Source organism: Penicillium nucicola (genome assembly GCF_028828085.1).
Source record: "Penicillium nucicola strain IBT 29836 chromosome Unknown utg000001l, whole genome shotgun sequence".
Taxonomy (NCBI): Eukaryota; Fungi; Ascomycota; class Eurotiomycetes; order Eurotiales; family Aspergillaceae; genus Penicillium; species Penicillium nucicola.
This window is the reverse complement of record NW_026643125.1, coordinates 4416381-4442139: the sequence shown is the minus strand read 5'-3', so window position 1 is coordinate 4442139 and position 25759 is coordinate 4416381. Positions and strand designations below refer to the sequence as shown.

Sequence of the window (25759 nt, the reverse complement as noted above, 5' to 3'; positions counted from 1 at the left end):
TGCAAGATGTTGGAGAGGGATTCGGGAGGGGAGGGAATTGCGGGGATTGGCCCCGGGGGTTAGCATGAGATGACGGATCCTCAAGCAGAACAAAATCCAAAGACCTGGATATTGAATAACTTCAGTTTGATCCTGAATGTTTGTAGCTTAGCTTACGGCATGGCAAATACTAGTAGTTCAAAGCTTTTTGTCCATTATAAAGTCCTGCTTGTAAATTGGAGAATCCACCTCTATTACACATAAGAATCATGATCAACATCCACTCATGCAATAACAAAACACACAAAAGCAAGTAAAAGGGAAAAAAAAGGAAGCTAAACAATTGCAAGTCTTGAATACAAGCACGCAAAGTCCGCATCTCCCCAACGCTAATAATCATAAAGGCATGGGTATTTCCGAATCATGCAAAATAGGCAATCAATCATGGATATCATCAAAAAGCAAAAAGCAAAGCCCATCAGTAAATCAAGGGATCAGTAAGTCGGTAAATCGGTAAGTCAGTAAATCATAATCATGGCATGCACCTAAACACTCGCTGTGCGCCGCGGGACCTCGCTCGGTTTCTGCGCATATGCAATCAACATTCGGAAGCCAGTTCCTCGCCTTTGGCACTCGCGAAGGACTTTGCGGTCACTCCACATGCTAGTATCACTGTCTCCACCGAGGAAGACAGGATCCTCATAGCATTTCGAGTACCACCAGCGCCCAACACGGGCAACGATCTTCGCGATGGATTCATCGTTTGCTGGAGATGGAGATGGATCGGAAAGGAGATCACCAAGAGAGATGTTTGCATCGTGAGATGGGGATTTTGATGCATTCCTTGTGCTCTGGCTTCCTGTTGCAGTGGTGATGGAAATTGTGGGGAGGGAAAAGGCGTCGGAGGGGGCAGTTGTTGAAATGGATTGGGAAGAGGATGTAGTAGAGGCAGAAGAACGAACAACCATTCCTGCGACTGGAATGCGGACCATACAGCGGCGGAGATTGTCGAAACCCTGGGTGCCGAGTTGGCGTTGGACGCTGTCACTGGTTGGTTTGAGACTAATTGTCGAATCAGACAGGCAGGTCATTTCCTTGAGCTGGCGGACTGCTTTGCGGGTGTGCGGTCCCATATTGACCATGTCTCTGTCTAGCAGGCTCATCTCCAAATACCCGCCTGTTCGAAGTACACGTTTGCATTCTTGAATGATGTTGCCTTGGACGGTCTCAGAGCACATGGCGGGGAAGCGGAGAACTGCGACGGTGAAGTAGTCCTTTGGAAAAGGGAGCGGGTTGCTCAACCCAGCGTGGTATACGGTGTGGTGGTTTGTCGGAGGCTGCCACGCCGCGGGGTGAGGAGCCACTGTAGAAACAGGGCGACCACCGAGGTTATATACCTCTGCATCAGGGTACGTCAAGGAGCAGTAGAAAGACCAATCTTCATTTCCAAGTCCATCGACCACCAGAATCCTTCCATGGCCTCCAGTCTTAACGTGGTTATGTGCCGGACTGAAGAGAACTCGACCAAATGAGAGCCAACGGCTGGTCATGAGCGAAGCTGAACGCATGTTCGTGCGTGTCACGGCATCCCACTCACGCTCAGAGGATCCAGCTTCCCGTTGACGGTGAACCTTCGGCCGTGGAGAAGGCACAGTAGCAAGAGACTGAAGAAAAGTAGACCGGCGTTTCCGGCGCTGGTCATTGGAAGACTTTTGTTCTGTAGTAGCCGAAATATCCTCGTCTTTCTCTTCATTTATTTTTTCCTCTGTCAAGTCACCATACCTGGAAACAAGATCGCTGTAGGAAGGTTGCGACGAAGGAGCTGTAGATGAATGCAAAGCTGAGACTATGCGAGAACGACGAAGCCGAACAGAACTGGCACTTGATCTTACTGAATTCTCGCCATGCTCTCGCTGAATAGGAGTGGGATTGTTCAACTCATCCTGGAGAGCCCGACTAGCCATGGTAGCCAGTTCGAATCTGTCGTCTTCCTCAGACTTGGCAGGCACCTTTGGCTCGGGGCCTTCAGGTGAAAGAACATGATCTATCAGATCATCGAACTCATTCCAAACCTCATCTTCAGTAGGTGGCGAGCCAGGGACTGGAGCAACGGCAGTAACTGCTGCCAGGGCAGCAGAGCTATCCGACGAGGTTGAGTCTTTCTTTGGTGGAAACTTGAGAAATTCATAGTCTGAAAAAGGACCAGCGAGGAAGTTCAAAGCGCTAGCTTCTTCGGAAGCACTGAAAGTAGAATGAAGCCCCTGTCCCCACCTAGGCTCGCTGGGCCCTATTCCCATATCCAGAGGTGCATCAGTGACCCATCGGGATTCATTTGGAGCACTTGTCGTAGGAACAGTGAGAGATGGGGACTCGGCAACACTGAATGGACGAGAAAAGGACTGCATCGCTGGTATGTGTTGTCTATCGCGTCTTGAGACAACCTGAGGGATTCGGCCAACAGAAGCCAACCGCCTTGGTCGTTCTACTTCAGGTGACAATTCAAGTTCCGGAGGCATGAGGTTGCGATTGAACATAGCTGTCTTCGGTGATGGACGATCATGATCAAACTCTCCATGAAGCTTCGGCGGCGAAGGTAAAAGGATGGATGGCTCTCTCTTTCTGATATTCAGGCCTGCTGGGACTTCCACTGGGTGAAACACATATTCCTCTTCTGTTGGTGGAGAGTCTTCAATTTTATTGATGATATCGTCAAGCGAGTCGGAGTCAGCGTCGACTAATGCATAATGGGCGACAGGTCGAGTGTTCAGCACTGGAGAGATCGCAGCATGGAGCTGGGCGGTATGAGATGCAGCTGTGGTAGGAGGCCCGCTCTTGTTCTGGCTTGCATTCTTCTTCTGGAAGAAGTTCCACATGGATGTCTTTCCTTTCTTGGCTTGTTGTTGCTCAACCGGCTCTGGTTTTCGCGGTCGTTCAGAGGGCTGCTGAGCAGCTTTCTTCTGTTGACGTGGAGCTTTCACACTCGACTCTTGACTAGTAATAGAAGTGGCAGTTGCCGCAGCTTGAGAGTTTGCAAATACCCCGTGCCTCTTGCTCTTTGGAACTGGCATGCGTGATTTAGAAGCACTAGGTCGACTGGTATTCGGTTGGCGCTCAGCGCTCTTGTTTCTGGAGGTGGTCTGTGTGACCGTATCACCAAACGTGCCCGTCGAAGTGGCAAGCGAATCAGTAGACTGACCACTCGAGTATGTAAGGGCACCCTTTGGGGGCAAGTTTGAAGCAGAGGCAACACTAAGGCTGCTCATACTCTGCTCGCTCTGTGTTCGGACCAACGACGCACCGTCCAGTCCTCCGCCATTTATGATCACAGGCTCCAGACGAGTCATTAAAAAATCATCAATCTCCAACTCAGGCTTGCTAGACAGGCTTCCCTTGCTGGCGGCACTTCGCGTCGTGCTTGTTGACCTCGTTCTCGTGCCACTGCTACTACTCCCACTGGCTTTTCGGCCGCGTTGTCCATACTTTCCATACCCCTCATGTCCAGTTCCAGCTGCGGGTCCCTTACGTGGCAAGCGAGCTTGCTCTGCCGTGGTCTCTGCCAAATCAGGCTTAGACTTCTTCGTGAAAAGACCGAAGCGTTTCGGTGCAGCCATCTTCGATTCTGGATTTTCCTTAGGAGGCTCTTTCGTCAATGTCCGAGGTGACTTTCGAGACAAGACAGGATAATCTCCACCCCTGGATGAGCCACGCGATAGACTTCTCGAGTGCAGGGAGTCAATTGATGCAGTTGCAGACTGGTTTGGTGTAGGATGTGGAAGGTTGGCCGTTAGGATCTTTTCCGCAGATTCACGTCTTGTGTGACCCGTCGATCTGATATATCGTAGATTGCTCCGTACCACAGGCGAAGTTTCCAACTCTAGACGATGAGTTCCATCTCTGCTAGGTCTTGGTGGAGTGCGTGGGGTCTCCGCGATACGTGCGGGGGAGCATTCCATGGCCCCTTGCGGATCAAACAGGCGTCTTTCAGCTTCTTCAACCTCTCTGCGGGCCTTTTCGGTGTCAATGTATCCAGAATTAGATGGACTAGCATTTGAAAATGTGTTGATTCTGGGAGAGCTGTAGGACCGGCCTGGAACGTGGGTAGATGGAGATTTGATAGTTGACTGTTCATGGTCAGCCATCCCTACTGAGGTTAGGCCAGAAGGGGTCGAAGGAACACGCTTCTGGGCTTTTTGCTCAGTTCTTTCTTGTTTGGGACTTGATTGGATGATTGAAGGAGAAAACACCGGTAACCGTGTCTGTGATGGGCTGGGTTGCCGCAGACGGCCGATCTTTGTCGAGTGTACAATACCTGGAGAATAAGAAGACAATGAAGTGGGAGTAGATCCTCGACTCCAGATACTTGGAGACTCGGAATATCTTGTCGAAGGACTGCTTGCTGAGAGAAATGACGCAGGGGGAGGTGGCAGGTTCTGGGTATCAACTGTAGTCCGGAGGCTTGCTAGTTCTTCCGGGCCATTTAATCTGGAATTTGCCGAGCTCAGAGTCGCACTGCTCTCCCCTCTATGACTGGTCCGGTATGATGAAGCCGAGTTTCCTGATGGCAGGGACTCCGGCGTGCCCTGCTTTGTTGCACTGTTCATGTTGACGGGTTGAGCCTCTTGCGGAATTACGAGGCTGAGCTTGTGGGATTGTAATTGCTCCACATGCTTTCCTATTGTCGGTGCTCGTCTTCGAAGAACATTTCGTGACCGTTTCTGAGAGAGTACTTGTTGCCCGGTCACGAACAATGATGGGTTGTCGATCTCTGGAGTAGAATGTGGCGAAGGGAGTGGTTGCGTAGACTTCTGAGGAGAGGCAGCAGATATTGGCGTAGTCGGTGATACAATGCTACCAGTCCTGGGACGCGGGAGCATAGATAGTCGAATTCCGCGGTGGTTGTTCTTGGTATTTGATGGCGCTGGTACTGGGCCAGTCTCTTCGACGCTTGAGAAGGATGAAGTCCTGCTTCTGGGTGTAAAATTGACAGGTCTTGCAATTTGCGATCCTTGTGGTCGAACACCATGAGCATTCGCAGGCGATGTTGAGGAAAGGCCATCACGTGGCATATGATGGCCAGAACTGTACGACATGATGCAGGGTTGAATAAGGTCCCTGGCTGCAGTACGAAGACAAATGGCTCGGGTAATTGTCCTTTGGTATAGTAATCATCACGTATAATTATCTAGAAAGCAGTCTTGTCGGATCAGTATTGTTCTGCCTAGATCTGCTGGGAGTACTCACTGTAATACATGTCAGGAGATCAAACTTGCTGGCGCCTAGCGCATGTATAGTATTAAAAATATAAGAAGCAGACGAACTGCGGGTATCTCCAAAGTCACAACACCTAGGGAATATTAGCAGGGTATTAAGATTATAAAGAGTATAACTGAAAGTCCGTGAGTAAAACGTCAGGGAAAACTCACCGTGGATCGGCGAAGCCTAAAAGCTGCAGCTGCTTCGCCACACTCGATGTGGCGTTGGGATCTCAGGGTTTTCCAGCCACGTCAGAGGTCAAAAATAAATTGAAAGACAACGAAGACAACAGCAGATAATTATGACCTCCAAACATTTATGTGCTGACTTGCAGTGCCCCTCGGTGTGGGGAGGGGAAAAACGCCTTGTACCGCACCATATAGAAAGGCTTGCACGGCAGCCCCGATACCAAACCAGGGCCTTTCTCTCATTGGCAAACTGTAACTATTTCTGTGACGAGACCGAGGGAGTCGAGACTGCACAACAACTTCGAGCCTGTCAAAAGGACGAGATAGTCTGCTCGAACTAGTGTTGGATGGTCCAAAGTCAAAAAAAGCGACTCCCACAAATAACCAGAGCAATGCCCAGCCGGATCCAGTGCGCACGCACACACTTGGCTCACAACCGGCCCACAGGGATCTCAGGACAAGACAGCTCGTTGGTTCGACGGTATCGGCTCCCGGCGGTAAAAGCAGTACTGTATCAGCACACAACGTGACAGGGGGTTTGGCTTGACTCAGTGGAGAATCGTCAATTTTCGACTCGATCGCTTGTCAGCGGTGTAGACTCAAGCTGAGCATGAAGCAAACCCGTATTGGGAACCAGTCTGGTCGCGTCTCTCTCGCCTCTTTGACAACACATCCGGAGACGCCGATTTGGAAAGTCAGTGGGTGAAATGATCGTCGTTTGCATTTTTTAATCATTGGTCTTGTCCTTAACTCCACGCCTTCCCCATGCTTTCGGAGAATTTCCCAACGTGGTTTCAAGGGACCATGCGTATGCAAAGAGACGTATATGTTCGACTAGGCGCCGGATACTTCACATCTTCCCGAAACGGTTCATTTCCACCCGCATCACAGTTGAGACATGTCGAGTCTCAGCTAAGATTTCTCAACGGCCATCCAAACTTGCGTATTGTTTGGAACAGGCCCGAGCCGAGCCTTTACCAGAGAATCTCATCCACTGGACGTAAAGAGGTCGTTGCAGGTGGGGGCGAGTCTAATCAGTAGCCTTGTAAGATTCATAGACCAGTAACTGCGCTGGAGGACCATGTCGTCGCAGGGACTGCCATATTCGAGCAGCCTTGGATGTGGAGACGGGTTGTGATGGCCCACTGGGCGATCGAGCAATGAACAGGCCCTAGAGGAGTATCGAATGTTAGCTTGAAGCCACCAATTCTAAAAAAAGCGTTTTGTGGATTGCGATTCGCGGGAAGCAACTGAGCCCAAGTGGGGAGGGCGGCAATCCTGGCAATGAAGCTTGAAGTCGTAGAGCCAGAACATGCCATTTCAAATACGTGCTATTTCCTCGTCGAGAATAGTGTGTGCTCAGACTTGAGTCCTTCTCGATGTTGAGGCTTGTCGATCTCGAGCACGCCTATCACGATCTGGGCCATGCTTGACCTACGAGTGGTCGGGGCGCTGCTGCAGGAACAAGCGACTAATGCAATACTCAGCTTCACAATCACCGGGGAATTAATACCGGCGGCCGGAAGGAACTGTTGATTGAGTTTACAGTAAGTCTGTGCAAGAGTTGAGGTCTGAAGTTCTAAATCATCCTACCTTGGCAACTTTGCATCTTGGAAGGATGGTTTCCGCTGACTACTTTCTACTTCGAACGAAACACATCGAAATTTAGAGTCACATGTATTAAAACAAATCGAATTGAATGGCCTTGAAGTTTCCCAGTAGCATCTCACACAAACGCCCAAATAAATGATGATTGACCCAGCAGATACAACTAAGCAGCAGCTGCAAATCGCTTCTTGCGAGCCTCCATGGCAGCATTGTCCTTCTCACTGAAGCTCTTGGGTGCGCTTCCATTACCAGCGTTGGGCTTCTTCACACCAGCATTGGTCCGGTTTCCACCATCGCGGTTGCGGTTACCGTCTCCACGTCGCTGGTTGCGATTCCGGCCCGTGTCGCGCTTCTTGCCTCCCCGACCGCCTTGGTCGACGCGAGGCTCACGGCCCCTCTTGCGAGAGCGCTCATCGGGAAGTGCCTGGTCCAGGCGACTTACACCATCACCGGGGATAGTCTCAGCTTCGGCACCGGTACCGAATCGCTTTGCGCGCTCCAGTTGCTTTGTGGCCTCCTTCAATGCGGTCTCGGAATCCTCAATGATGCCAAACTTCTCGGCACGTGCCTTGCGCTTGGCCAACTCGGCCTCTAGCTCCGTTGCGGGCAGTCCGCGAGTATAGTCGACAGCAGGCTTCTCTTCCACGACAGCTTCGGGTTGAGCTGGGGCTTCGGTCTGAGGGGCGACTTCGGCGGCGCCGGCGGACTCGACCTTCAAGTCATCGGTCGTGGCAGGGTTTTCATCGAGCTTCTGGTTGGGGACAGCAACAGGATTCGGCACGGCACCCTGGCCACCGGCTGCAATGGCTGCAGCACCGGTTTCTGTTGACGGCTTCACGGCAGTCTCTGTAGGTTCGTCGTCCCAGTCGATGACATCCTCGGCGGCATCGGCAGTCTTGGCGGGGGCAGCGGCAGCGGAAGCATCGGCGGGCTTACTTTCGTCATCTTGTTGAAGGCGCGAGATGAGATCGGCCTTCTTGCCAGTGTGAGGGAGAGATCGAGACTTGAGGATCTCGACCAATTCAGGGTTGGTCTTCTTGCTGTAGTCGGTCGCCATATTGCGATCAGAGAAAGAATTGATAAGAGAATATCAGGTGAAGTAATCCAGGAGATAAAACGAAAGATAGTTGGAATGCGATGCGGGGCGAGACAAATCGAAATCGGAGTCAACGCGATGTCGCGTCCAGGACAGTCACGTGGTTTGCACAGGCCACCTTTAACTTTCCTTTGAGGCAATTTCTTTGTTATAGACCACATTCTGCAGTAGACCTCATTGGATGAAAGCAACTGCATTACTGTACACAATGCGATCAATACTGGAATTTCCATATGACCGATTGAGCTCTGGCTTTCACCAACCATTGCGATGAAAACGTGGAGACACAGTACATAACAACACCCTCCTTTTACTCTGTTATCATTGGCTACTCGTTCCCCCAATCATAATTCAAGGGTATTTATTGGTGGCAACAAGGCAATTCTTTGGGCTTGCGGACTCGCAAACAGATATCGCTCGGCCACTCCGAGCAAACGAGTCTCGAATATCCGAGATCCATACAGAATGTGATGCTGTCAGTTTGGACTATTCTCCGGTGAAGATCGGTTATCCCCGGATCCTGGAATACGAGATAGAGACCACATCTTATTGGCAAGCTCAGAGATCAACACGCCACAGAAGCTGGAAGAAGCGGTAGAAGCTGAATGCACAATAACACCGCTGATATTCTTAAGATCGTCTGAATCTGAGATTGCCAGTTGTAGGCTGCATGCACTGCGCCACGACTTTGAAAGCCACCGTTAGTCCCTCGAGTTTCAGGCACCAAAGCACCCAACTGCCCATATAGCCATATGGGCACCTTCAAGATAAATCTGATGCTTTGTAATCTACCAACAGTAGAACTCGTATATGCATCAACTTACACACATTGATTCTCTCAATGGACGAAAAAGTAGGGTTCAAACTACGACAAAAGCCCCTATCCTGCACCGCCAACATAAAGCCTACTATCTGGCCTTAACAAGACCAACGTTGATATCTCACCCATCAATCTAGACCACACTATCCCCGATCTCAAACATCATGACTTTTCCTAGAACACTGGTCGGGTTCTACCCTTTCCCCGACGCATGAGGCCGCAATACGAGGGAGTCGACGACTTTTCCTAGAGCAAAGATAAACACGCCGAATTGTCTACTCATCTCTCACTAGGGATAAATATTGTCAGCGCGATCGAGGTTTCCCTAGGCTTCGTCTTTCGTCTCGCTTTCAAGAAGTCTATTGAGAACGATGAGAAGTATGATCAGCTCGATACTTACACTATCTATCCAACGAGAAAGTATGTTTCCGACTGCCTGGAAAGGTTAGATGCATCTGTCACGAATAAGACGCCATGGGCTGTGTTTATGATCACCGAGTTGAAGATTGCAAAGTACGGAAGATCGTAGCACCGACGACACGGCAATCCTTAACCACGCTTTCTCATGCGCTGCTTCTTTAGTTTACGTTCTATACAGGATATAACGTTAGAAGATCTAGGGTACATTGTATGTGCCTATTGGCTCGAGCAATGTATTCTGAATATATCACTAGTATCTAAAGCAAAAGATAGCAACAGAGCAAAATTATAGGATGAAAATCACAAAGGCTTAATCGCGGATCTCGGTGCCTATCAGAGCAAGCGTTATGGAGCTAAAAACAAGATCACGCTCGTTTGGGCCTGTCGCAGGGCGACCCATCATCAGCTCAAATTCAAGCGTTAGCGGCGCTCCGTGAACTACCCTATTCTTAAGGTAGGCGTGTTGGCAAGACTTGAAAACAATACTCGGACAGGCTCGAGTTGGCGGGCCTAGTCTCGGATTTCGAATGGGCTTCTAGACCTCAGAATCGACCCTCCAGACTGGTCGGCGTGTGACTTTGATGAAGAAGACTTAGGAGCATCGACTAGAAGTATTAGCTCCCCACCACTGGCAATCTCCTTGTAGATGTATAACATTAGCGTTAGGATTAGAGCATTTTCAGTATGTTATTTCACCTCCTATTTCACCTCATGTTTCATCTCATATTTTGCCTCATATTTTGCCTCATATTTTAACTAAACAAATGCATCAAATTTTTGATTTTTGTCAAGGGTATATAGGGTTAATCAACGACGGATGTTGCGTGGTATCCAACGACTTTCTTGTGAAGACTTCTACAGCGACAAAGCTATGGTAAATACTGCTTCGGATCCAGAGGAAAAGGCACAGCGCCTCGCATTATGGAATATAGATACATTCAAAATGAAATCCAATGCTATCCTGATCGATGTTCCACAGGGAACCGAGGAAATGTTTGCCACATCGTTCACGAACGAGGAAAATCGAAAAGTCGTCTTAAATTTGGCTCAAAAGCTTGTTCACGCCGGTCTGTCTAAGCCCGAAGATATTGTTATCTTGGTCGGATATGCGGCACAGTGGCGTCTCTACATCAAGGATCTACAGGCTACTTAGCCGTGGTAGATTCGAGAAACCAATCGATTCATTTTCATAACAATCCAAAAAGTTCGAGATGTGAATGGGTTCAGTAATCGAATGAATACTTGAAATGGACAAATTTAGGACCCAAATGAATCCGAGAGTAATGTTGCCATTGTGACATCGGAGCCTGCCGTACTTGCTTAGGTCGCCTCTTAGCATAACCTTGACAACGTATGCAACTGAACCTGTCAATTGCCGACTGCCATGCCGAGGATGATGAAAGAAGCTAAAATCAATTCATAGTATTTTGCAGCGGTCTATTATGCATCAGCACTTTGTTGGTTTCCAGCACAGCCGAGGGATGGGTTCATCAGGCGATGAGAATGAACCAGGCAACCTTGAGTGAGACAATTGTTTCGCTTACTGGGAGCATCGGATTAAAAGATTACATACGTACATACCGTTGTAAAAGTCTCCCTACACTACCACTTTCGCCAGCTTAAAGGCCGGTTTTCAGCCCAAATATTTCATTCAACACTGCAACTGGATAGAAAACATGACAGTCTTTTAGCTATTTCTTGGAGACTGTGACAAAATCCCAGCTCTTTACACTCTGTTATATATTGCTCATACGTCTGAACTTCTCTCCTGTCACGACAGAGGCTATCGGTTTATTCGCCTACAAAGCAATCGTCTGGGCCTTTGTTTCCTTCAACTGCCTAAATATCCGCTTATGCTGTTCCAACATTACCAACGTTGCCACCGTCTGTGGTCCGAGCCTCACAAAGCTTGGGGCCCAGCCGCGAAATATCCATCTAGCGCCCTCTGTCGCCGTCAGTCCCTTTATCACTTGCCAAACCCCCTGCTTCTCAGAAGATCCCATAAGCTGCGTCTTGATCACATCAATCGGACTGCATAGCGTGGTAGCGACCAGTGCTGCTAAGAAAGAAGCCGACACCTGCAGTCCAGGGTTATTACCATCAATGCCCGTAGTCTTTGATAGTAATTCTCTAAAGCTGTCATAGGAAGCAAGCTGGCAGCTGGTCATCAGGCCGCAGCGGAAGGCATTAGGCCATAGTCCTTGTCCAAAAGCCCTCCAGCCTTCCAGTCTTCTGATTTGACCCCATGCATCAAAGACATGTCGGTAGTTTCGTCGAAGATGGGGAGGTAGCGAGCCGTCGTTCTGCATCCGGATATTGCCTATATCTGAAGCATTTCCGAATATTGCGCCGACAAATCCCGAAATGCCAGCTAGCAGTCCAAGTACTGGGGGTGAGACGGGAATACTGTTCGCTCTGGCTTCATCTTTCAATGTTTCGTAGAGGCCGATGCGAACAGAGCCGTATGTTACTGTCAGATAGATCAGAGCCCATCGAAACAGAATGGGAATCCAGTCACCTTACATTGTCTCATGAAACCTGCCGAGAGCTTGAAGTCATAAGCTCATGCCTGTTTTCGTTTGCTAGTTCAACTAACTCACCCCATTATAAAGTGCAAGTAAACCTTCCTCTCGAACGATTCGAGCGCAGCTTGCGAAAGTGCCAGCTTTCACACCCCCAGGCTCCATTTGCATTCGGACCTTGACTGTAAATTATAATGAGCTTAATGAAAATTAGAAGTATCAATAGGCAAACTCACGTAGGTCCAAAGGATGTGAAACAAGTACAGCCATGCAGGATGCAGAGCCCCCAAACCACTTAGGGTATATAATTGACGAGTCTGTTGATTTTCCCATTGTGATTGAATTGACACAATGAATGCAACGTATGATTCCACTTATCTGCTGAATGTTTATGTATCTCGTGGACTGGCATATAGCCGATTTGGTGATCGTCGCATACCCCAACCTCGGTGCGGGGATTGCCTAGTAGTAAAATTTATAAGTAGGCCAAGGCTACCAGAGTTGGTTAAGATAAGAATGAACATTCTCGGTTTAACTAATGAATGCAGACAGCGTATACTCGACGCATTTTTGTTGGTACGGGCCTTGGTATCTACTAAGGCTGTCATCATATATATTGACAAAGCGTAAGACCTCATTTATTTCCAAGCTGCGGCGAAGTTTGTTGTATCCAGATATATACGCCTACAGTTGGCTTACAGGGAAAAATATCTCGAAAAAAGAAACGGATGTTCACTGTACACAGGGCTTATATGAAGCAGTAGTAGAAAAAACAGACAAATGAGACGGACAGGACATAATAGAACAACGCCATGGGAAGAAAACATGGAGCATTTGGTATCCCCGGGGTAGTATCGAGAGATCCAGGGTTGACCACATTGAGGAAAGAGATAGGCGGTTCCTCTTTTCTGATTTGTCCCCCAGCGCAGGCGAATCTAACCATCTAAGAGGGTGCCATTGAAGGTTTTCTTCGGTTTTGGTTTTTCTTTTTATTATTGCGTTGACAACATGTTTACCGATCAACCTCACCGAACACGAGATCCATGGTACCTAGAATCATGTTAGTTATGCTTCTGTGGACATTGAATAGAGAAGACTTACCAATAATGGCGACAGCGTCGGCCAGAAGGTGACCACGAGACACCTGGTCGAAACCACCCAAGTGAGCGAAACCAGGAGCACGGATCTTGCAGCGGTATGGCCGCTCGCTACCGTCACTGACGAGGAATACACCCATCTCACCCTTGGGGGCCTCGATGGCTGAGTAAGTCTCACCAGGGGGAACAGAGTAACCCTTGGTGAAAAGCAGGAAGTGGTGAATGAGAGCCTCCATGTTCTCCTTCATGGCGGCACGGGGAGGGGGGAGATCTTGTAGTCCTCAACACGGACGGGGCCGGCAGGCATCTTGTTAAGACACTGGTGGATAATGCGGAGAGACTGACGGAACTCTTCCATACGGCAGAGGTAACGGTCGTAGCAGTCACCGTTAACACCGACAGGGACATCGAATTCAACCTGGTCGTAGGCATCGTAGGGCTGCGACTTGCGGATATCGAAGGGAACACCGGAACCACGGAGCATGACACCAGTGAAACTCATGTTGAGCGCATCGGTAGCGTTGACAACACCAACACCCTGGGTTCTGGCCTTCCAGATACGGTTGTCCGTGAGCAGCTCCTCGGTCTCATCGATACGGTCACCGAACTGGGTAGCCCACTGGTAGATGTCGTCCAAAAGGCCGAGCGGGATATCTTGCGACACACCACCGGGGCGAACGTAGGCAGCGTGGAGACGAGCACCGGAGACACGCTCGTAGAATTCCTGAAGTACCCGAAAAGTCAGCATATTATATCTTGGCGGTTCCAATTGGTAAAGCCAGGGTTCTTACCATGAGCTTCTCACGCTCCTCGAAACCCCATAGGAAAGGAGTCAAAGCACCAACATCCATGGCGTGGGACAGGATGGACATGAGGTGGTTCAGGATACGGGTCATCTCGCCGAACAAAGTACGGATCCATTTGGCACGATCGGGGATTTCGACGTTCAACAGCTTCTCAACAGCAAGAGAGAAGCACTGCTCGTTCGTCATCATGGAGACATAGTCCAATCGGTCGAAGTAGGGTAGGGCCTGCATATAGGTCTTGTACTCGATCAACTTCTCGGTACCACGGTGAAGCAGACCGACGTGAGGATCGGATCGAACAATTTCTTCACCGTTGAGCTCCAGAATCAACCGGAGCACACCGTGAGCAGCGGGATGCTGGGGACCGAAGTTGACAGTGTAATGACGGATCTTGCGGTCAATCCCTTCGGCCTGAGATTCCAGACCAGCAGCTTCGGGGTCCTCGGTCAGAGGCTTGTTGGCGAAGTGGGTGAAGGTTGGATCGGTCTGAACAAGCTTGGTGGCTTGGTAGCTGGTGGGCTCGGCATGGCGACGAGGAACCGAGGTGGCTATCGAGCGGGAACGAGGAATAGATGTGTTGAGCGAGGAGGGGCGGAGGCAGAGCCTTTTGGGCGCATTGCCCGCCAGGCGAGCGAAAGAAGCGGCCATGGAGGATAGATAGTAGGAGATCCTAGAGGGAAAAGAGGGGAGATGATCCTCAATCCAGCCGCATTCAATGGGTGGAGATGGCTCGCTACGGGTAGGAAACCTGGTGAACGAAGTTGGGAGTCGCGCATTTTGGAACGTCACGTGCTGAGCTGCTTGGGTCATCAGCCGTGCGCTGGTTGGCCTCTGAGGCCCACTATACTGTATTCAGGCTAGTGCATGTCTAGGCCGAATATGGCTTAGGGCCAACTGTCTACACAGAAATGATCACATAAGCATGTTCTGCAGCGCACGGAATAAAGGTCCCTTTCTGCCTCAGGCAACATAGAAAATTGCTTCGAGAAATTCCTCTTATCGGTGATCGCGGACTTTACCTTCAACCTTCACCAGACTCACATATTATCTACCATGGCGCCTCTTGTCCCTTCGCAGGAGGAGCTGCAGCGTCGCCGTGTAAGCTTCGTCTATCATTTTACTCACTTCCCAATACTAATGGTCTCAGATCATCGGCATCAATCCGGAAACCGTCACCAACATCCCCTCCACAGATTTTCCGGGTCACTGGCCGGGAGAGTCGCATGAGTGGGCGCTTGACACGTTCAAAAATGTAAGTGCAGAACTTTCGCAAGCAAGCGTTAATGACTGAATTGGGCTCATTTAATGATTTATAACGAGCAGGGCTTCTCAGTCGAGTTCCACCGCAATGAGCGGTTCGAATCTTCCTTTTCACTGATCGGACTCGACGCCTCCGTCGCCAATGCTTTCCGCCGTATCCTGATGGCCGAGATCCCCACCATTGCCATCGAAGATTGCTTCATTCACAACAATACTTCCGTCATCCAAGATGAAGTTCTCGCATCACGACTGGGCCTGGTCCCACTGAAGGGTTCCGTGGAAGGAATCAACTGGATGCACTGGGTAAAGAAGGAAACCGATGATGAGCCCGGCAGTGGAGCTTGTGATTTCAATACTATTGTGCTCCACCTTGACGTTGAGTGTTACAAAAACGAGTTCGCGGACAAGGACGAACAGGACCCTCGCAAGCTCTACACCAACGCCCATGTCTACGCCAAGGATCTTATGTTCCACCCCGTCGGTCGCCAGGAGGACTTCTTTGTCGGCGACGGTGCCATCGCGCCTGTTAACCCGGATATCTTGATTGCCAAGCTGCGCCCCGGCCAGAAGATCGAGATGGAACTCCACTGTGTCAAGGGTATCGGTGCTGACCACGCCAAGTTCTCCCCCGTTGCCACGGCCTCTTACCGTCTTCTTCCCGATATCAAGATCGAGCGTCCCATTATCGGTGACGATGCTAAGAAGTTTGCCAAGTGTTTCCCCAAGGGTGTGATCGGCCTTGAACCCGTTACTGCCGCCGAGGCTGCGCGCGGTGGAAGCGGATACGAGGGCCATGCCGGCGAGCAGAAGGCCGTTGTTAAGGATGCGTTCAAGGATACCGTCAGCCGAGAGTGCTTGCGGTACGACGAGTTCCAGGGCAAGGTGAAGCTGGGACGGGTGCGCGATCACTTCATCTTCAATGTGGAGAGCACTGGCCAGTTCGAGAGCGATGTGCTCTTCCTGGAGGCCGTCAAGGTGCTGAAGTTCAAGTGTGCTCGGTGGAAGAGAGGTCTGACCGATTTGATGGCTTAAGCAATCAGTCTTCCTATCTGCTGCACCCTATTTTATGCATTATCTGGCGTTGGATATATTTACTGCGTTTGCGCTGTACATTTACGAAAAGTTCGGTCAGGCTTCGCTTCACGGGGCTGGAGTCTTGATGTGGTAATTGTCTTACGAGAGAAGACCGATGACTATCTTCAAATTCCACAAATTCAACTAAAGCTACACATTCCAGCGTTAGGTTGTATGATTCTTGTAATATTGCAAACAAGTGGACTTAGTTGAAATTGAGACGGAAACGGAAGTCGATGGTATAGGCCGGGTCACTGACAGCGATTTCCTGGCCATCCTCGATCAACTCGTTCAGCTTGAGCGACAGGTTAGGTCTGGTCCGTTCCTCGAGCTGAGGTGGGAAGCGCTGATACAGGGTCTTCTCTTCAGTCCGCATACTAGGCTTCTTCAGTTGAGCCTCGGCTTTTTCGCCGAGACTTTCAATGAAATCGCCCAATGTCATATTAGGATCGACATTCATCTTCCGAGCAAGATTTCCACAGACGGGACAATCGGATTTCTTTTCCGCCTCAAAAGTATAGGTGTAGACTCCTTCCTCGCCGGCATACATCATGTAGTTGTTCAGATAAGGATTGCACGAAGTAGCGATCTTGAGCACTTCTGACGTGGTAGATGCGGCGATCACGGCATTGGTAGAGGCGATAGCTGGAATGATGTTCTTGACCACACCCTGGGTCATTTGAAAAGTAACACCGTGGATATTGAACTGTTGCGCTCGATCATGAGCGGCATTGTATATCCACGAAATATGCTCCATATCATCACTGTCAAAGGTGTCATCTTTGCGCTTATCTTGCCACGCAATTTGGTGCGCCCATTCGATGCAGTGTTGGGGCTGACGTGGGATAGTGGCAATGGTGCAGAGAGGAACTGCTGGACGGGGAGCATGCATATCAAGTTGGCATTCAATACATGATGAGAGTGTAGGTAATATGACACGGGCCTGGCCCTTGAAGCCTGTTAAACTGTTCAGTAACAACTTTCACTTGAATTAGATATTGGGCCAAACCTTCTGTTCCACCATCGATCAAAGGCTTCAAGCTCTCGGGGTTCTCCATATCAACCATCGAAATCAGTGTAGAGTTAATCCAACGCCGAGCTTCGATGCTGTCCAGTCCACAGATGATTATCTTAAATTGCATGTAATAATCTTCATCTTTATCTTGAATTTTGCCAACGTAAGGTGTGATGGTGACACCCTTAACTCGCTTTTGGACAAAAGCAGCGGCAACCTCAGCTTTCGGTTTCCCGATATCTGCTTGACGGAACAGGAACTGTCGATTCAAGTTCGAGATGTCGATGGTATCTGTTGGAGTAAGCATCTGATTGTGACTAGAAATGGAAGCACATACCCATATCGATGACATGGATGTCCTTGAATCCTGAAAGTGCCAGGTTCTTCAGGATTTCACATCCCAGTCCACCGGCACCACTATATAGAAGTCAATCGTCTGTCGATAGAAGATCAATCAAGCCACATTGACGAACATCACCCTAGGATCAACGTTAGCAGGGTTTCATACCGCGGAAAATACAACAACTTACAAAATTTTTGAAGATTCCAGCGTGTCAATGGTCTCTTGGCCAGGGACCCAGTCCTCATCGGCAAAAGGACCAGGCTTGCTCAGGACGCTATAGAGCGACTTCCTGCGGGGCGTTAGAGAGTCTGATCAACGACCACCGGAATCTCTCAAACTCACCATCGGCTCTGCTGGTCTGTAGTTAAAGTAGGTTCTGGGTTCATTTTGAGAGATTCTTGTCGGATGAGAGGATCAGAGTAGATGTTTAAAGGCAGTATCAATCCGGGTGCTTAGTCGTCGACACAAGGCAGCGAGGCTTCCACCAGGAACAAATAAATGTGGACTTCTTGTGAATAATCTTCTCACTTTTAACTGCCCTTTGAGTCTCTCAGACGATCAACAGCATGCAGCTCACAGACAACGAAATGGCTGCAAGTGACAACGCCGGTGGGCTGCGACGCCAATGGACGTCACGTGCACCACCCGCAGACGACGATTGCGATCTTCGCCGCCAACCTACTTTATCTGGCAACGTCTTCGAGACAATGGACAATCTTTTAACAGCAGTGAAGACTGCCCGGCAAGATTCTAATTTCTCCTTGACACCAGTTTCCACCCTCAACGAGGATGTATCATCAAAACAAAAACGCCACTTTGACCTGGACAATCTATCAGCACAGAACATCATAGATCTACTCCAATCCAATCCGGATCATGACCAGCTATTTGCCGCTTTGAGAATTCTCGATCCTTATGGCAAATCTAAAGTCGCAAAGGATATTGATCTCCGAATTAGCAACATCACAACTACTCAGATTGTCCGCTTGTTAGTCAGCGTCACGATTCCAAATCATTGGAGATCGCTGGACCCCAAAGCTCGAGCAACACTATTAAGATGCTTAAGCAGCCCTACAGGACTTGGTCTGATGGTGAATGAACTGCGACGTTTGACTGAATCTACCCGCGCTACGGCCTATGAAGTCCAGGGTTCAAGCACCCCACTCATCATTGAAGATCTTTTGGCTGTTCTTGTTGCTTTACTGGAGCCAAATGATGTATTGCTGCGTATCTTGACGGATATTACAGCTGCCTGCCCCGTCAAGATTCAGCAGGAAATAATATGGAAAGAGCTTGTCTCTATTGTCGCCGGCAGCAAGATTCTGTCCACAGCAGCCGAAGCTCTTACTGTTGTTGATGCTTCAAACCTTCCGTCCTCGATAACCTGGATTGGGACCGGATCTTCGTATGCTTCATGGCTTGGCCGCAATATTTCTCACATGGCGTTCAAGCTTGCTCCCGATAGAAAAATCAACCAAATTGAGTGGGCCTCAGTGACTTTGCTGACCACACGAGCTCTGAACCTTGGGTATACTGGTAAGCTCGGGTTATGAATTTGATGAGAATCCAAACTAACAAAGTTCAGATTCATTGGTGAAAGAGATCTACTCAGGCTTGCTTTTTGAGCGACACGTTCCAGCGTGTTTTGGCCTTCTCCTTGACAACCTCAGAATTGCAGATAAACTGTCTTTCTTAGAAGCAATCTTCCGTCATGTCCAGCGGACGCACTTTTCTGATGATATGACCGGCTCAGTGGATCTTTCAGCTACTTCCTTGGAGACCATCAAGGGAGTTGCAGCTTTGTGTTCTTTCCTCATCTCTAATCGACCTGAATTGGAAATCTATGTTATGGAATGGCTTTCAAAATCGCAAGGCGGTTCAATTAGCACGTTGGGCTTACGACGTGCACTATTGGCTTCATTCAGTGACCGAGCTGGTACGTTCTGTTGTGTTGCTAAAGAGATCAGACACTAACATCTTAACAGATGCAATGAAGCAATTGGTTATACAAGGCCTTGAGGAGTTTGGCGACAAGTTCTCTATTAAGCATATCCCTATGGTTATTCAAAATGGTCAGTCGATGCTCATGTTTATTCTGTTGGATTTGTTTTAACATCATTCAGCTATCGCACAAGTGATCCTCATTGCTGCTGGACACCTTCATCGACTAGAACCAACAAAAATGATGGAAATTGGTCGCTCAGGGGCATATCTTAATGCAGTCTCCAATCGACTTGCTGCATCCTCGGACAGGGCGCGACTTTTGGGTATGATCATTGGAACGGGCATATCCGAGCTTATCGAAGAACCAGGGAAAACTCTCAAATTCGATATCGAGGAAATGCAGAGTGAGGATACCAAGTTTTATCTGAGCTTGACCAAAGTCAAGGACGAATGTGGCACGCCTGAATCTATCAACTTGCTGCGAGAAGTGCTTCCAAAACCAATTCGTTCCAAGCCTACACCAAAGCCAAAGGCACAGACTTTCCTTCCCCCCCAAAGAAGCAAGATTGTTGCCATCGAGGAAATTGAAGATAGCGATGAAGAAAAGTCTGCAGATGAAGACGAAGATGATGATCTCATTCCGTATGAGAAGCCAGACGATGATGCATACGATTCCGACGACGACCCTACATTGATCCAACGTAACAAGCCAACGGCTCCTGTGTAAGTTCTCCCCTAATTTGATGACTGGCGGTACTAACAAATCAGGTACATCCGTGATTTGGTCGTTGGCCTACGAGACACTGAGAACATCGAGCGCCATCATCTGGCCATAACCACAGCCCCATCGCTGATCAGGCGCAAGATAGGATTCGGAACCGAGCTTGCCGACAACATTGAGGAACTGGCACTGACCATGGTTGGCCTCCAGAATGATAACAAGCACCCTCAATTCCATGAGGCTCGTCTTCAAAGCATGATTGCTTTGATCGTGTCCGAGCCACTTAAGATGGGCCGCTGGTTCACTGCAATCTACTTCGATGGAGACATTTCCCAAGTCCAGAGATCTGCCGTTCTTACAGCTTTGGGTCTAAGTGCTCGTGAGCTCGCGGGTAACGGAGAAGATGATGCCAAGAGGCTAGGCCTACCAAGCACCGGTGATACCTCTTTCCCATCTAAACGACTGCCGCCTGCTATGGAGGCCATGTACCTGGGTCAAAACGAATCTCCTATCGCAACGCTCACCCGAGAAATGTCTCGCACATCTTTGGAGCCACTTGCAGCCAATGCAGCAGATGCGATGAGCGGTCCGAACGCTCTCAAAGTGCGTACCTTCTCCTCGCGGATGGAAGTCGAGAAGAATCGACAGCAGCGTGAGACCAAGCGCAAGAATGCCACGGCAAAGGATGTACACGAAGTGCTCGCCAAGGGCTTCTTCTTCCCAATGCAAGGCAGATTCGAAATCATGATGCTGCAGTTTTCGTCGTATGTCTCCTATAATCACCCCAATCCCATGAAAAAAAAAACACTGACCTCACTATCCAGCTCCACCTCCCCTGCCTACAACCCATTCTTTATTCCTCACCTTCTGACCCTCTTCCTCCAAACCCTATCCCTCATCCTTTCCACAACAGGCCCGCATACCCCTCTCCTTCCAGGTCTAACCCACGAAGCACTCTCCCTTCTCCTGTCCCTACACAAAGTGGCAGCATCCAACGAGCCCACCGTGACAGCTGCACTTCTATCCCTTTTCCTCGCTATCGTGGATCTGAACATTGAATCCGGCTCGAACGGCGAGGAACGCCTTGTTACGCAGTACGCACAAGAGGTGATTGAGCTGCGCGAGTGGGCTTCTCAGGTCTTTGATCGGACTCCGGCTTCTTCTGCTAAGGCTGTTCCTACTCCTTCCGACCCGCAGGAGCAGGTGCGCACCCTTTCTGCTGGTGTTATGGTTCGCCTTGGGGAGATTACCGAGCGATATCAAGGACGCTTGATGGGTGTTGGTTCCGGGTTTAATTACTAGTGAATGGAAATTGTGATATCAAGAGCATTTCCTATGGCGTTTCATTTACTGCATCTCGCATCTGAAAAGCATGAATTTCATAAGAAGGCTGAACATCCGTTCCGAAGGAGTCGGGCATGAATTTCTCGCAATCTATAGAACCATGCGTGGTTTCTGAACGTTGTATCATTATCGCTAGCTATCCCTGGTCTCTAATCTGATTACTCTGCCTTGGCAAAGCTACCCTTCTCAATAGCAGCCTCCATCATCCGATCACCACTAATGATACTAGTAGTGCAGATAATAATCTTCCGCCTCGGTGCCTCCTGAGCAGCAATGAAGCGCAGCGCCGCAATCTCAGTAAAAGTAATGCCACCCAAGAAGAAAACATAAACAGCCTTCGTAGCAGAATTACCACTTAGAGTCTGACGCGCTCTCACAGCCTTATCATCACCTTTCTGCACAGTGCTAAAGGTAGCCCCACGAGCACTCTTGACAATATCCTCGAAACCAAGCCAGCCTGGCGAGGTAGTATTACCCGTGTTCAGCGACGCGGCAGGCGAACCACCCTTGATAAGGGAAAGGATGTACGGTTTCTGTAGAACACATTGAACAAGACGAACACTAAGTGGTGCAAATCCACTGTAGACGTATGAGATATCGTTCGGGTCTTTCTCGCTTACTTCCTCGATGACGAGGCGGAGGTTCTTGCGCAAGTAACCGTAGTTTGTCTTTGTGCCTGCTTGAGCGCCGGATGTTGGGAGTAGCATGGTTGTTGCCGAGGAACGAGGTTGGAGAAGTTCCATTTTCTCTAGGGCCCAGAATGTAAGGAGGTGTTGGTGACCGTAGGCTTGTACGACTTGTCTTTTGAAATTCTCCAGATCGCGTGGGCGGAGACCGCCTGACATGCAGGATTCTAGGCACAGAAGTCGTAGGACGGTCTTTAATGGGACGTCTCGGGCGATGAGCTCTTCGATGGTTTCGTGTTGGTATGTGGAGTCGGCGCCGGCTGCGTTGTTCTGTTGGACTTCTAGAGTTTTGCGGAATGTTTCAGAGCGGGTCAGTCGCATTATTTCCTCTGCGAGATTGGTGTGGGTTCGGAGGCTTTGGTGTTCCAGCTGGTAGGTTGGTAGGCGTTGGACAAAGTCTCGAAGCTCGACTGTTGTCTTTGCTGTGTGGCGGCTTTCATATTCATTCTCCAGGCGACGTGCCACCTTATTCAGGATATCACCCACGATGGCAAAGTTTGCATCTCGAAGCTGACTGAAGAGTTGATCGGAAGCATCAAGCTGAATCTTCCTTTTCAGCCCCTGCTTCGCTTGTTGGGGTGATTTGGATGATTCTTGAGACTGAGGTGCAGGTGCAGGTCCGACAATGCTTGTATCAACATCTGCTTGGTTGTTCTTGATGCCGACGTATTCGTCAATCAGGCCCTCATACGTTAGCTGCGTGAGCAGAGCAGTCCCAAAGTCCACGTCACGGTCAATAATGATCAAGTTCTCTACACTCGCACTGGGTAAAAGTCCTCGTGCAGATGGATCGGCTAATCCGGAGCTCTCTTCGGCATCGAGCTCCTTTCGCATGCGCAATAATAGATCTGCTAGACGACGGGCATTGTCGCCTTTCCCAACAATGCGTGGGAAGTAACCATGGCGCTGTTGGACACCCATAAGAGCCTTAGCGGCATGAAATATGCATCCTGGATCTTTGTGCTGTGACATGTCAGTAGGATTCTTGTCCAATTATCAAGTCACATACCAAGTACAGATCACCAAACGACTCGTCCAGCTCTAATGACAAGATATCTTGTTCTAGAGGCATAAAATAGAGGGGTAATTCGGCGATATTTACATCGCCAATAATGCCCGCCTCTTCCAGGACAGCATTACTCACAAGAGTCCGCCTGGGAGCGAAGAAGATGGAGAATTCATGTTCAACGTTGCCATTATTCTGCAACCGCTTTATTTGTTCTAGCAAGAGATGTTAGCTCATCCTGATGGCATCCATTTGAAGGAAGCGGAAAAGAACGCCAATGAAACGGGCTAATAAGGACATGTAAATGAAACATGTAGATCAATATAGGGGGACCATTCACTGAATCACATAGAGTAGGAAGCATCTGCGCAATCTTATGATGCCCCATTGCCGAGGCAATCAACTGAGCAAAAGTATAACGATGAAATAACCTACCTGCAACAATTCGAACGTGGCGAGCTTTCTCGCCACGAACCAGGAAGACCACATTGCGTTGTGATGAGTCGATGTTTGCATTTTCCAGCAGGAAGACCCGGTCCACGCCATACTCCTGGAGCACAGAGAATTTGACAAACAGCCCGACTGGACCCGCCAGCTCCTGGCTGATGACGAGGTTCTTCTTACCCCGAGTCTGGAGAGTAGTTAGCTGCTGATCCGCGGCCATTCAAGGGGAACTCACGGCTTCAAGCAAAGTCAGTAGATCCCTTCTGGCCTTGTCTCTAAAATGATCGGCATCGGACCCCATCTCTTCTTCCCAGGCAGCAGAACAGCCAGAAATAGCCCAAGTGGCCAAATATAAACAGAGGACGAAGTGCCACTGCGCCCGCATGCGGTTTAGTGCACTGCCACTGCTGATGTAACTTGTACTGGTATGGTAAATTGGGTGGTATTTGGCATTTGTGGGCTTGTAATGCTCGTATGTCACTTACCATCAGGCGGCGGTCTCGACATCGAAAGCTCCCCTGAAGGCGTCTCCCATTGAACATTTCTCTCTATTGTCTCACTTCTTCGCTTCGTTCTTCTTTCTTTTCTTCTTTGGCACTTTACACTTTCCAAGACTTCTCTGATTCAAATTTCGCTGTCTATCTGGCCATCATGGGTCTGTTCAAGAAATCCAACGACGACGACGATTCCAACCGCCGAGCACTCTTCGGCCGCAAAAAAGACAAGAGCCCAGCGCCCCCCTCCAACCCTTACGCCCAACCAATTCCAGTTGATCCCTACACCAAGGCCAAGATTGGCGCCGGTGTCGCCCCTTTACCTGCCGACCACCCCGCCGCCAACGGTGGCCCCGCCTCCCACAGCCCGCATAACATCCCTTCCGATAACAAGTATTCTTCCGGCTACAGCGCCAACCGCTTCGGCAACCAGGCTGGCTACGAAAGCGACCGATTTGGCTCGAACAGCGCTGGCGCTGGCAGCCCGGCCTCGGGAGCCGGATCAGGATCCGGATCGCGGTATGGAAATGGTGGCTACGGCGGTCTAGGCAGCTCAGACCCCAACGACCCCGCGGCTGCGGATGCAGCTCGCAGCGAATTGTTCGGAGGTGCCAAGAACCGCACTGCGGACACTGGATCCGGCAATGCGCCTCCGCCTTACTCGGAGGGACAAAGTCCGGCGAATAACTACGGTGGCGGTAGCAACGAGTACAGCATGTCGACCTTCCAAGAGCGCCAGCTGACCGCAGAGGAAGAGGAGGAGGAGGAGATCAAGGCCACGAAGCAGGAGATGCGCTTTGTCAAGCAGGGTGATGTGGCGTCTACTCGTAATGCACTCCGTGCCGCTGCACAGGCTGAAGAGACCGGTCGCTCCACTTTGGCCCGTCTAGGTGCGCAGGGCGAGTCGATCCACGATACTGAGAAGAGCCTGGATATGACGACCATTGAGGGTCGCATTGCCCAGGAGAAGGCCAGGGAGCTCAAGACACTCAACAAGAGCATGTTCGCCGTGCATGTGGCGAACCCATTCACCGCATCCCGACGTCGGCGCGAGCGGGACGAAAAGGTTCTCAACACTCACCGCGAAGAGCGTGATATTCGCGATGGCACCCGGTCCGAGGCTCACGGCTCCAATCAGCGCATGGACCGAGTGTTCCGTGATGTTGAGCGCGACGCAAGCAGGCAGGGCAAGGGCAAGAAGGCCAGTGTTACTGAGCGGGCCAAATACCAGTTCGAGGCGGACAGCGAGGACGAAGCCATGGAAGACGAGATCGAACAGAACCTGGATCTGCTTGGCGGTGCCACTGGTCGTCTGAACGGTCTTGCCAAGGCTACTGGCAAGGAACTGGACGAGCAGAACAGACATTTGGAGCGTATCATGGGCAAGGTGAGTTTCTTCTTCTCTTTTTACACCACCCCACACATGTCCTTGAGCACGGCACTAACTATATACAGAGCGATTTCGTCGACGACCAGATTGCCATGAACCGGGCCAAGTTGGACCGTATTCATTAAACGTGCCAGTCTCAATGGAGCTACGATATGCCTGGTGCTGTCGAGCTCAGTAATTACCAACTCTACATTGGCATGGATCACAAATTGGCGTTGGGGCGGTCCTGCATCTGCTTACGGTCTGATA

The 25759-nt window shown here is 49.8% G+C and overlaps 10 protein-coding genes across 10 annotated transcripts; 4 read left to right on the top strand and 6 right to left on the bottom strand.

The window, feature by feature from the left end:
* Positions 1-524: 524 nt before the first annotated feature.
* N7511_001673 (uncharacterized protein) lies at positions 525-5069 on the bottom strand (the record flags this gene model as incomplete). The annotated part of the gene is made up of 1 exon (XM_057124098.1): positions 525-5069. The coding sequence occupies one exon, from the start codon at positions 5067-5069 to the stop codon at positions 525-527; it is 4545 nt and encodes a 1514-aa protein (XP_056989831.1).
* A 2122-nt stretch (positions 5070-7191) lies between these two features.
* N7511_001672 (SAP domain-containing protein) lies at positions 7192-8085 on the bottom strand (the record flags this gene model as incomplete). Its single annotated transcript, XM_057124097.1, has 1 exon — positions 7192-8085. The coding sequence occupies one exon, from the start codon at positions 8083-8085 to the stop codon at positions 7192-7194; it is 894 nt and encodes a 297-aa protein (XP_056989830.1).
* A 2150-nt stretch (positions 8086-10235) lies between these two features.
* Positions 10236-10517, top strand: N7511_001671 (uncharacterized protein; the record flags this gene model as incomplete). Its single annotated transcript, XM_057124096.1, has 1 exon — positions 10236-10517. One exon carries the CDS (start codon positions 10236-10238, stop codon positions 10515-10517), a length of 282 nt encoding a protein of 93 aa, XP_056989829.1.
* A 646-nt stretch (positions 10518-11163) lies between these two features.
* N7511_001670 (uncharacterized protein) lies at positions 11164-12219 on the bottom strand (the record flags this gene model as incomplete). Its single annotated transcript, XM_057124095.1, has 4 exons — positions 11164-11834; positions 11888-11912; positions 11965-12068; positions 12123-12219. The coding sequence occupies 4 exons, from the start codon at positions 12217-12219 to the stop codon at positions 11164-11166; spliced, it is 897 nt and encodes a 298-aa protein (XP_056989828.1).
* A 679-nt stretch (positions 12220-12898) lies between these two features.
* N7511_001669 (NADH-quinone oxidoreductase subunit D) lies at positions 12899-14437 on the bottom strand (the record flags this gene model as incomplete). The annotated part of the gene is made up of 4 exons (XM_057124094.1): positions 12899-12936; positions 12988-13254; positions 13329-13707; positions 13775-14437. 4 exons carry the CDS (start codon positions 14435-14437, stop codon positions 12899-12901), a joined length of 1347 nt encoding a protein of 448 aa, XP_056989827.1.
* A 405-nt stretch (positions 14438-14842) lies between these two features.
* Positions 14843-16081, top strand: N7511_001668 (DNA-directed RNA polymerase core subunit RPC40; the record flags this gene model as incomplete). Its single annotated transcript, XM_057124093.1, has 3 exons — positions 14843-14887; positions 14937-15041; positions 15113-16081. The coding sequence occupies 3 exons, from the start codon at positions 14843-14845 to the stop codon at positions 16079-16081; spliced, it is 1119 nt and encodes a 372-aa protein (XP_056989826.1).
* Positions 16082-16328: 247 nt separating this feature from the next.
* Positions 16329-17867, bottom strand: N7511_001667 (NEDD8-activating protein UBA3; the record flags this gene model as incomplete). Its single annotated transcript, XM_057124092.1, has 6 exons — positions 16329-17080; positions 17133-17429; positions 17476-17555; positions 17612-17617; positions 17669-17770; positions 17824-17867. The coding sequence occupies 6 exons, from the start codon at positions 17865-17867 to the stop codon at positions 16329-16331; spliced, it is 1281 nt and encodes a 426-aa protein (XP_056989825.1).
* A 180-nt stretch (positions 17868-18047) lies between these two features.
* N7511_001666 (telomere length regulation TEL2 family protein) lies at positions 18048-21448 on the top strand (the record flags this gene model as incomplete). Its single annotated transcript, XM_057124091.1, has 6 exons — positions 18048-19017; positions 19067-19417; positions 19467-19553; positions 19605-20148; positions 20194-20910; positions 20971-21448. 6 exons carry the CDS (start codon positions 18048-18050, stop codon positions 21446-21448), a joined length of 3147 nt encoding a protein of 1048 aa, XP_056989824.1.
* A 200-nt stretch (positions 21449-21648) lies between these two features.
* N7511_001665 (Sec1 family protein) lies at positions 21649-24011 on the bottom strand (the record flags this gene model as incomplete). Its single annotated transcript, XM_057124090.1, has 4 exons — positions 21649-23139; positions 23186-23397; positions 23618-23813; positions 23862-24011. The coding sequence occupies 4 exons, from the start codon at positions 24009-24011 to the stop codon at positions 21649-21651; spliced, it is 2049 nt and encodes a 682-aa protein (XP_056989823.1).
* Positions 24012-24277: 266 nt separating this feature from the next.
* On the top strand, positions 24278-25635 carry N7511_001664 (putative plasma membrane SNARE protein (Sec9); the record flags this gene model as incomplete). The annotated part of the gene is made up of 2 exons (XM_057124089.1): positions 24278-25507; positions 25576-25635. The coding sequence occupies 2 exons, from the start codon at positions 24278-24280 to the stop codon at positions 25633-25635; spliced, it is 1290 nt and encodes a 429-aa protein (XP_056989822.1).
* Positions 25636-25759: the final 124 nt, after the last annotated feature.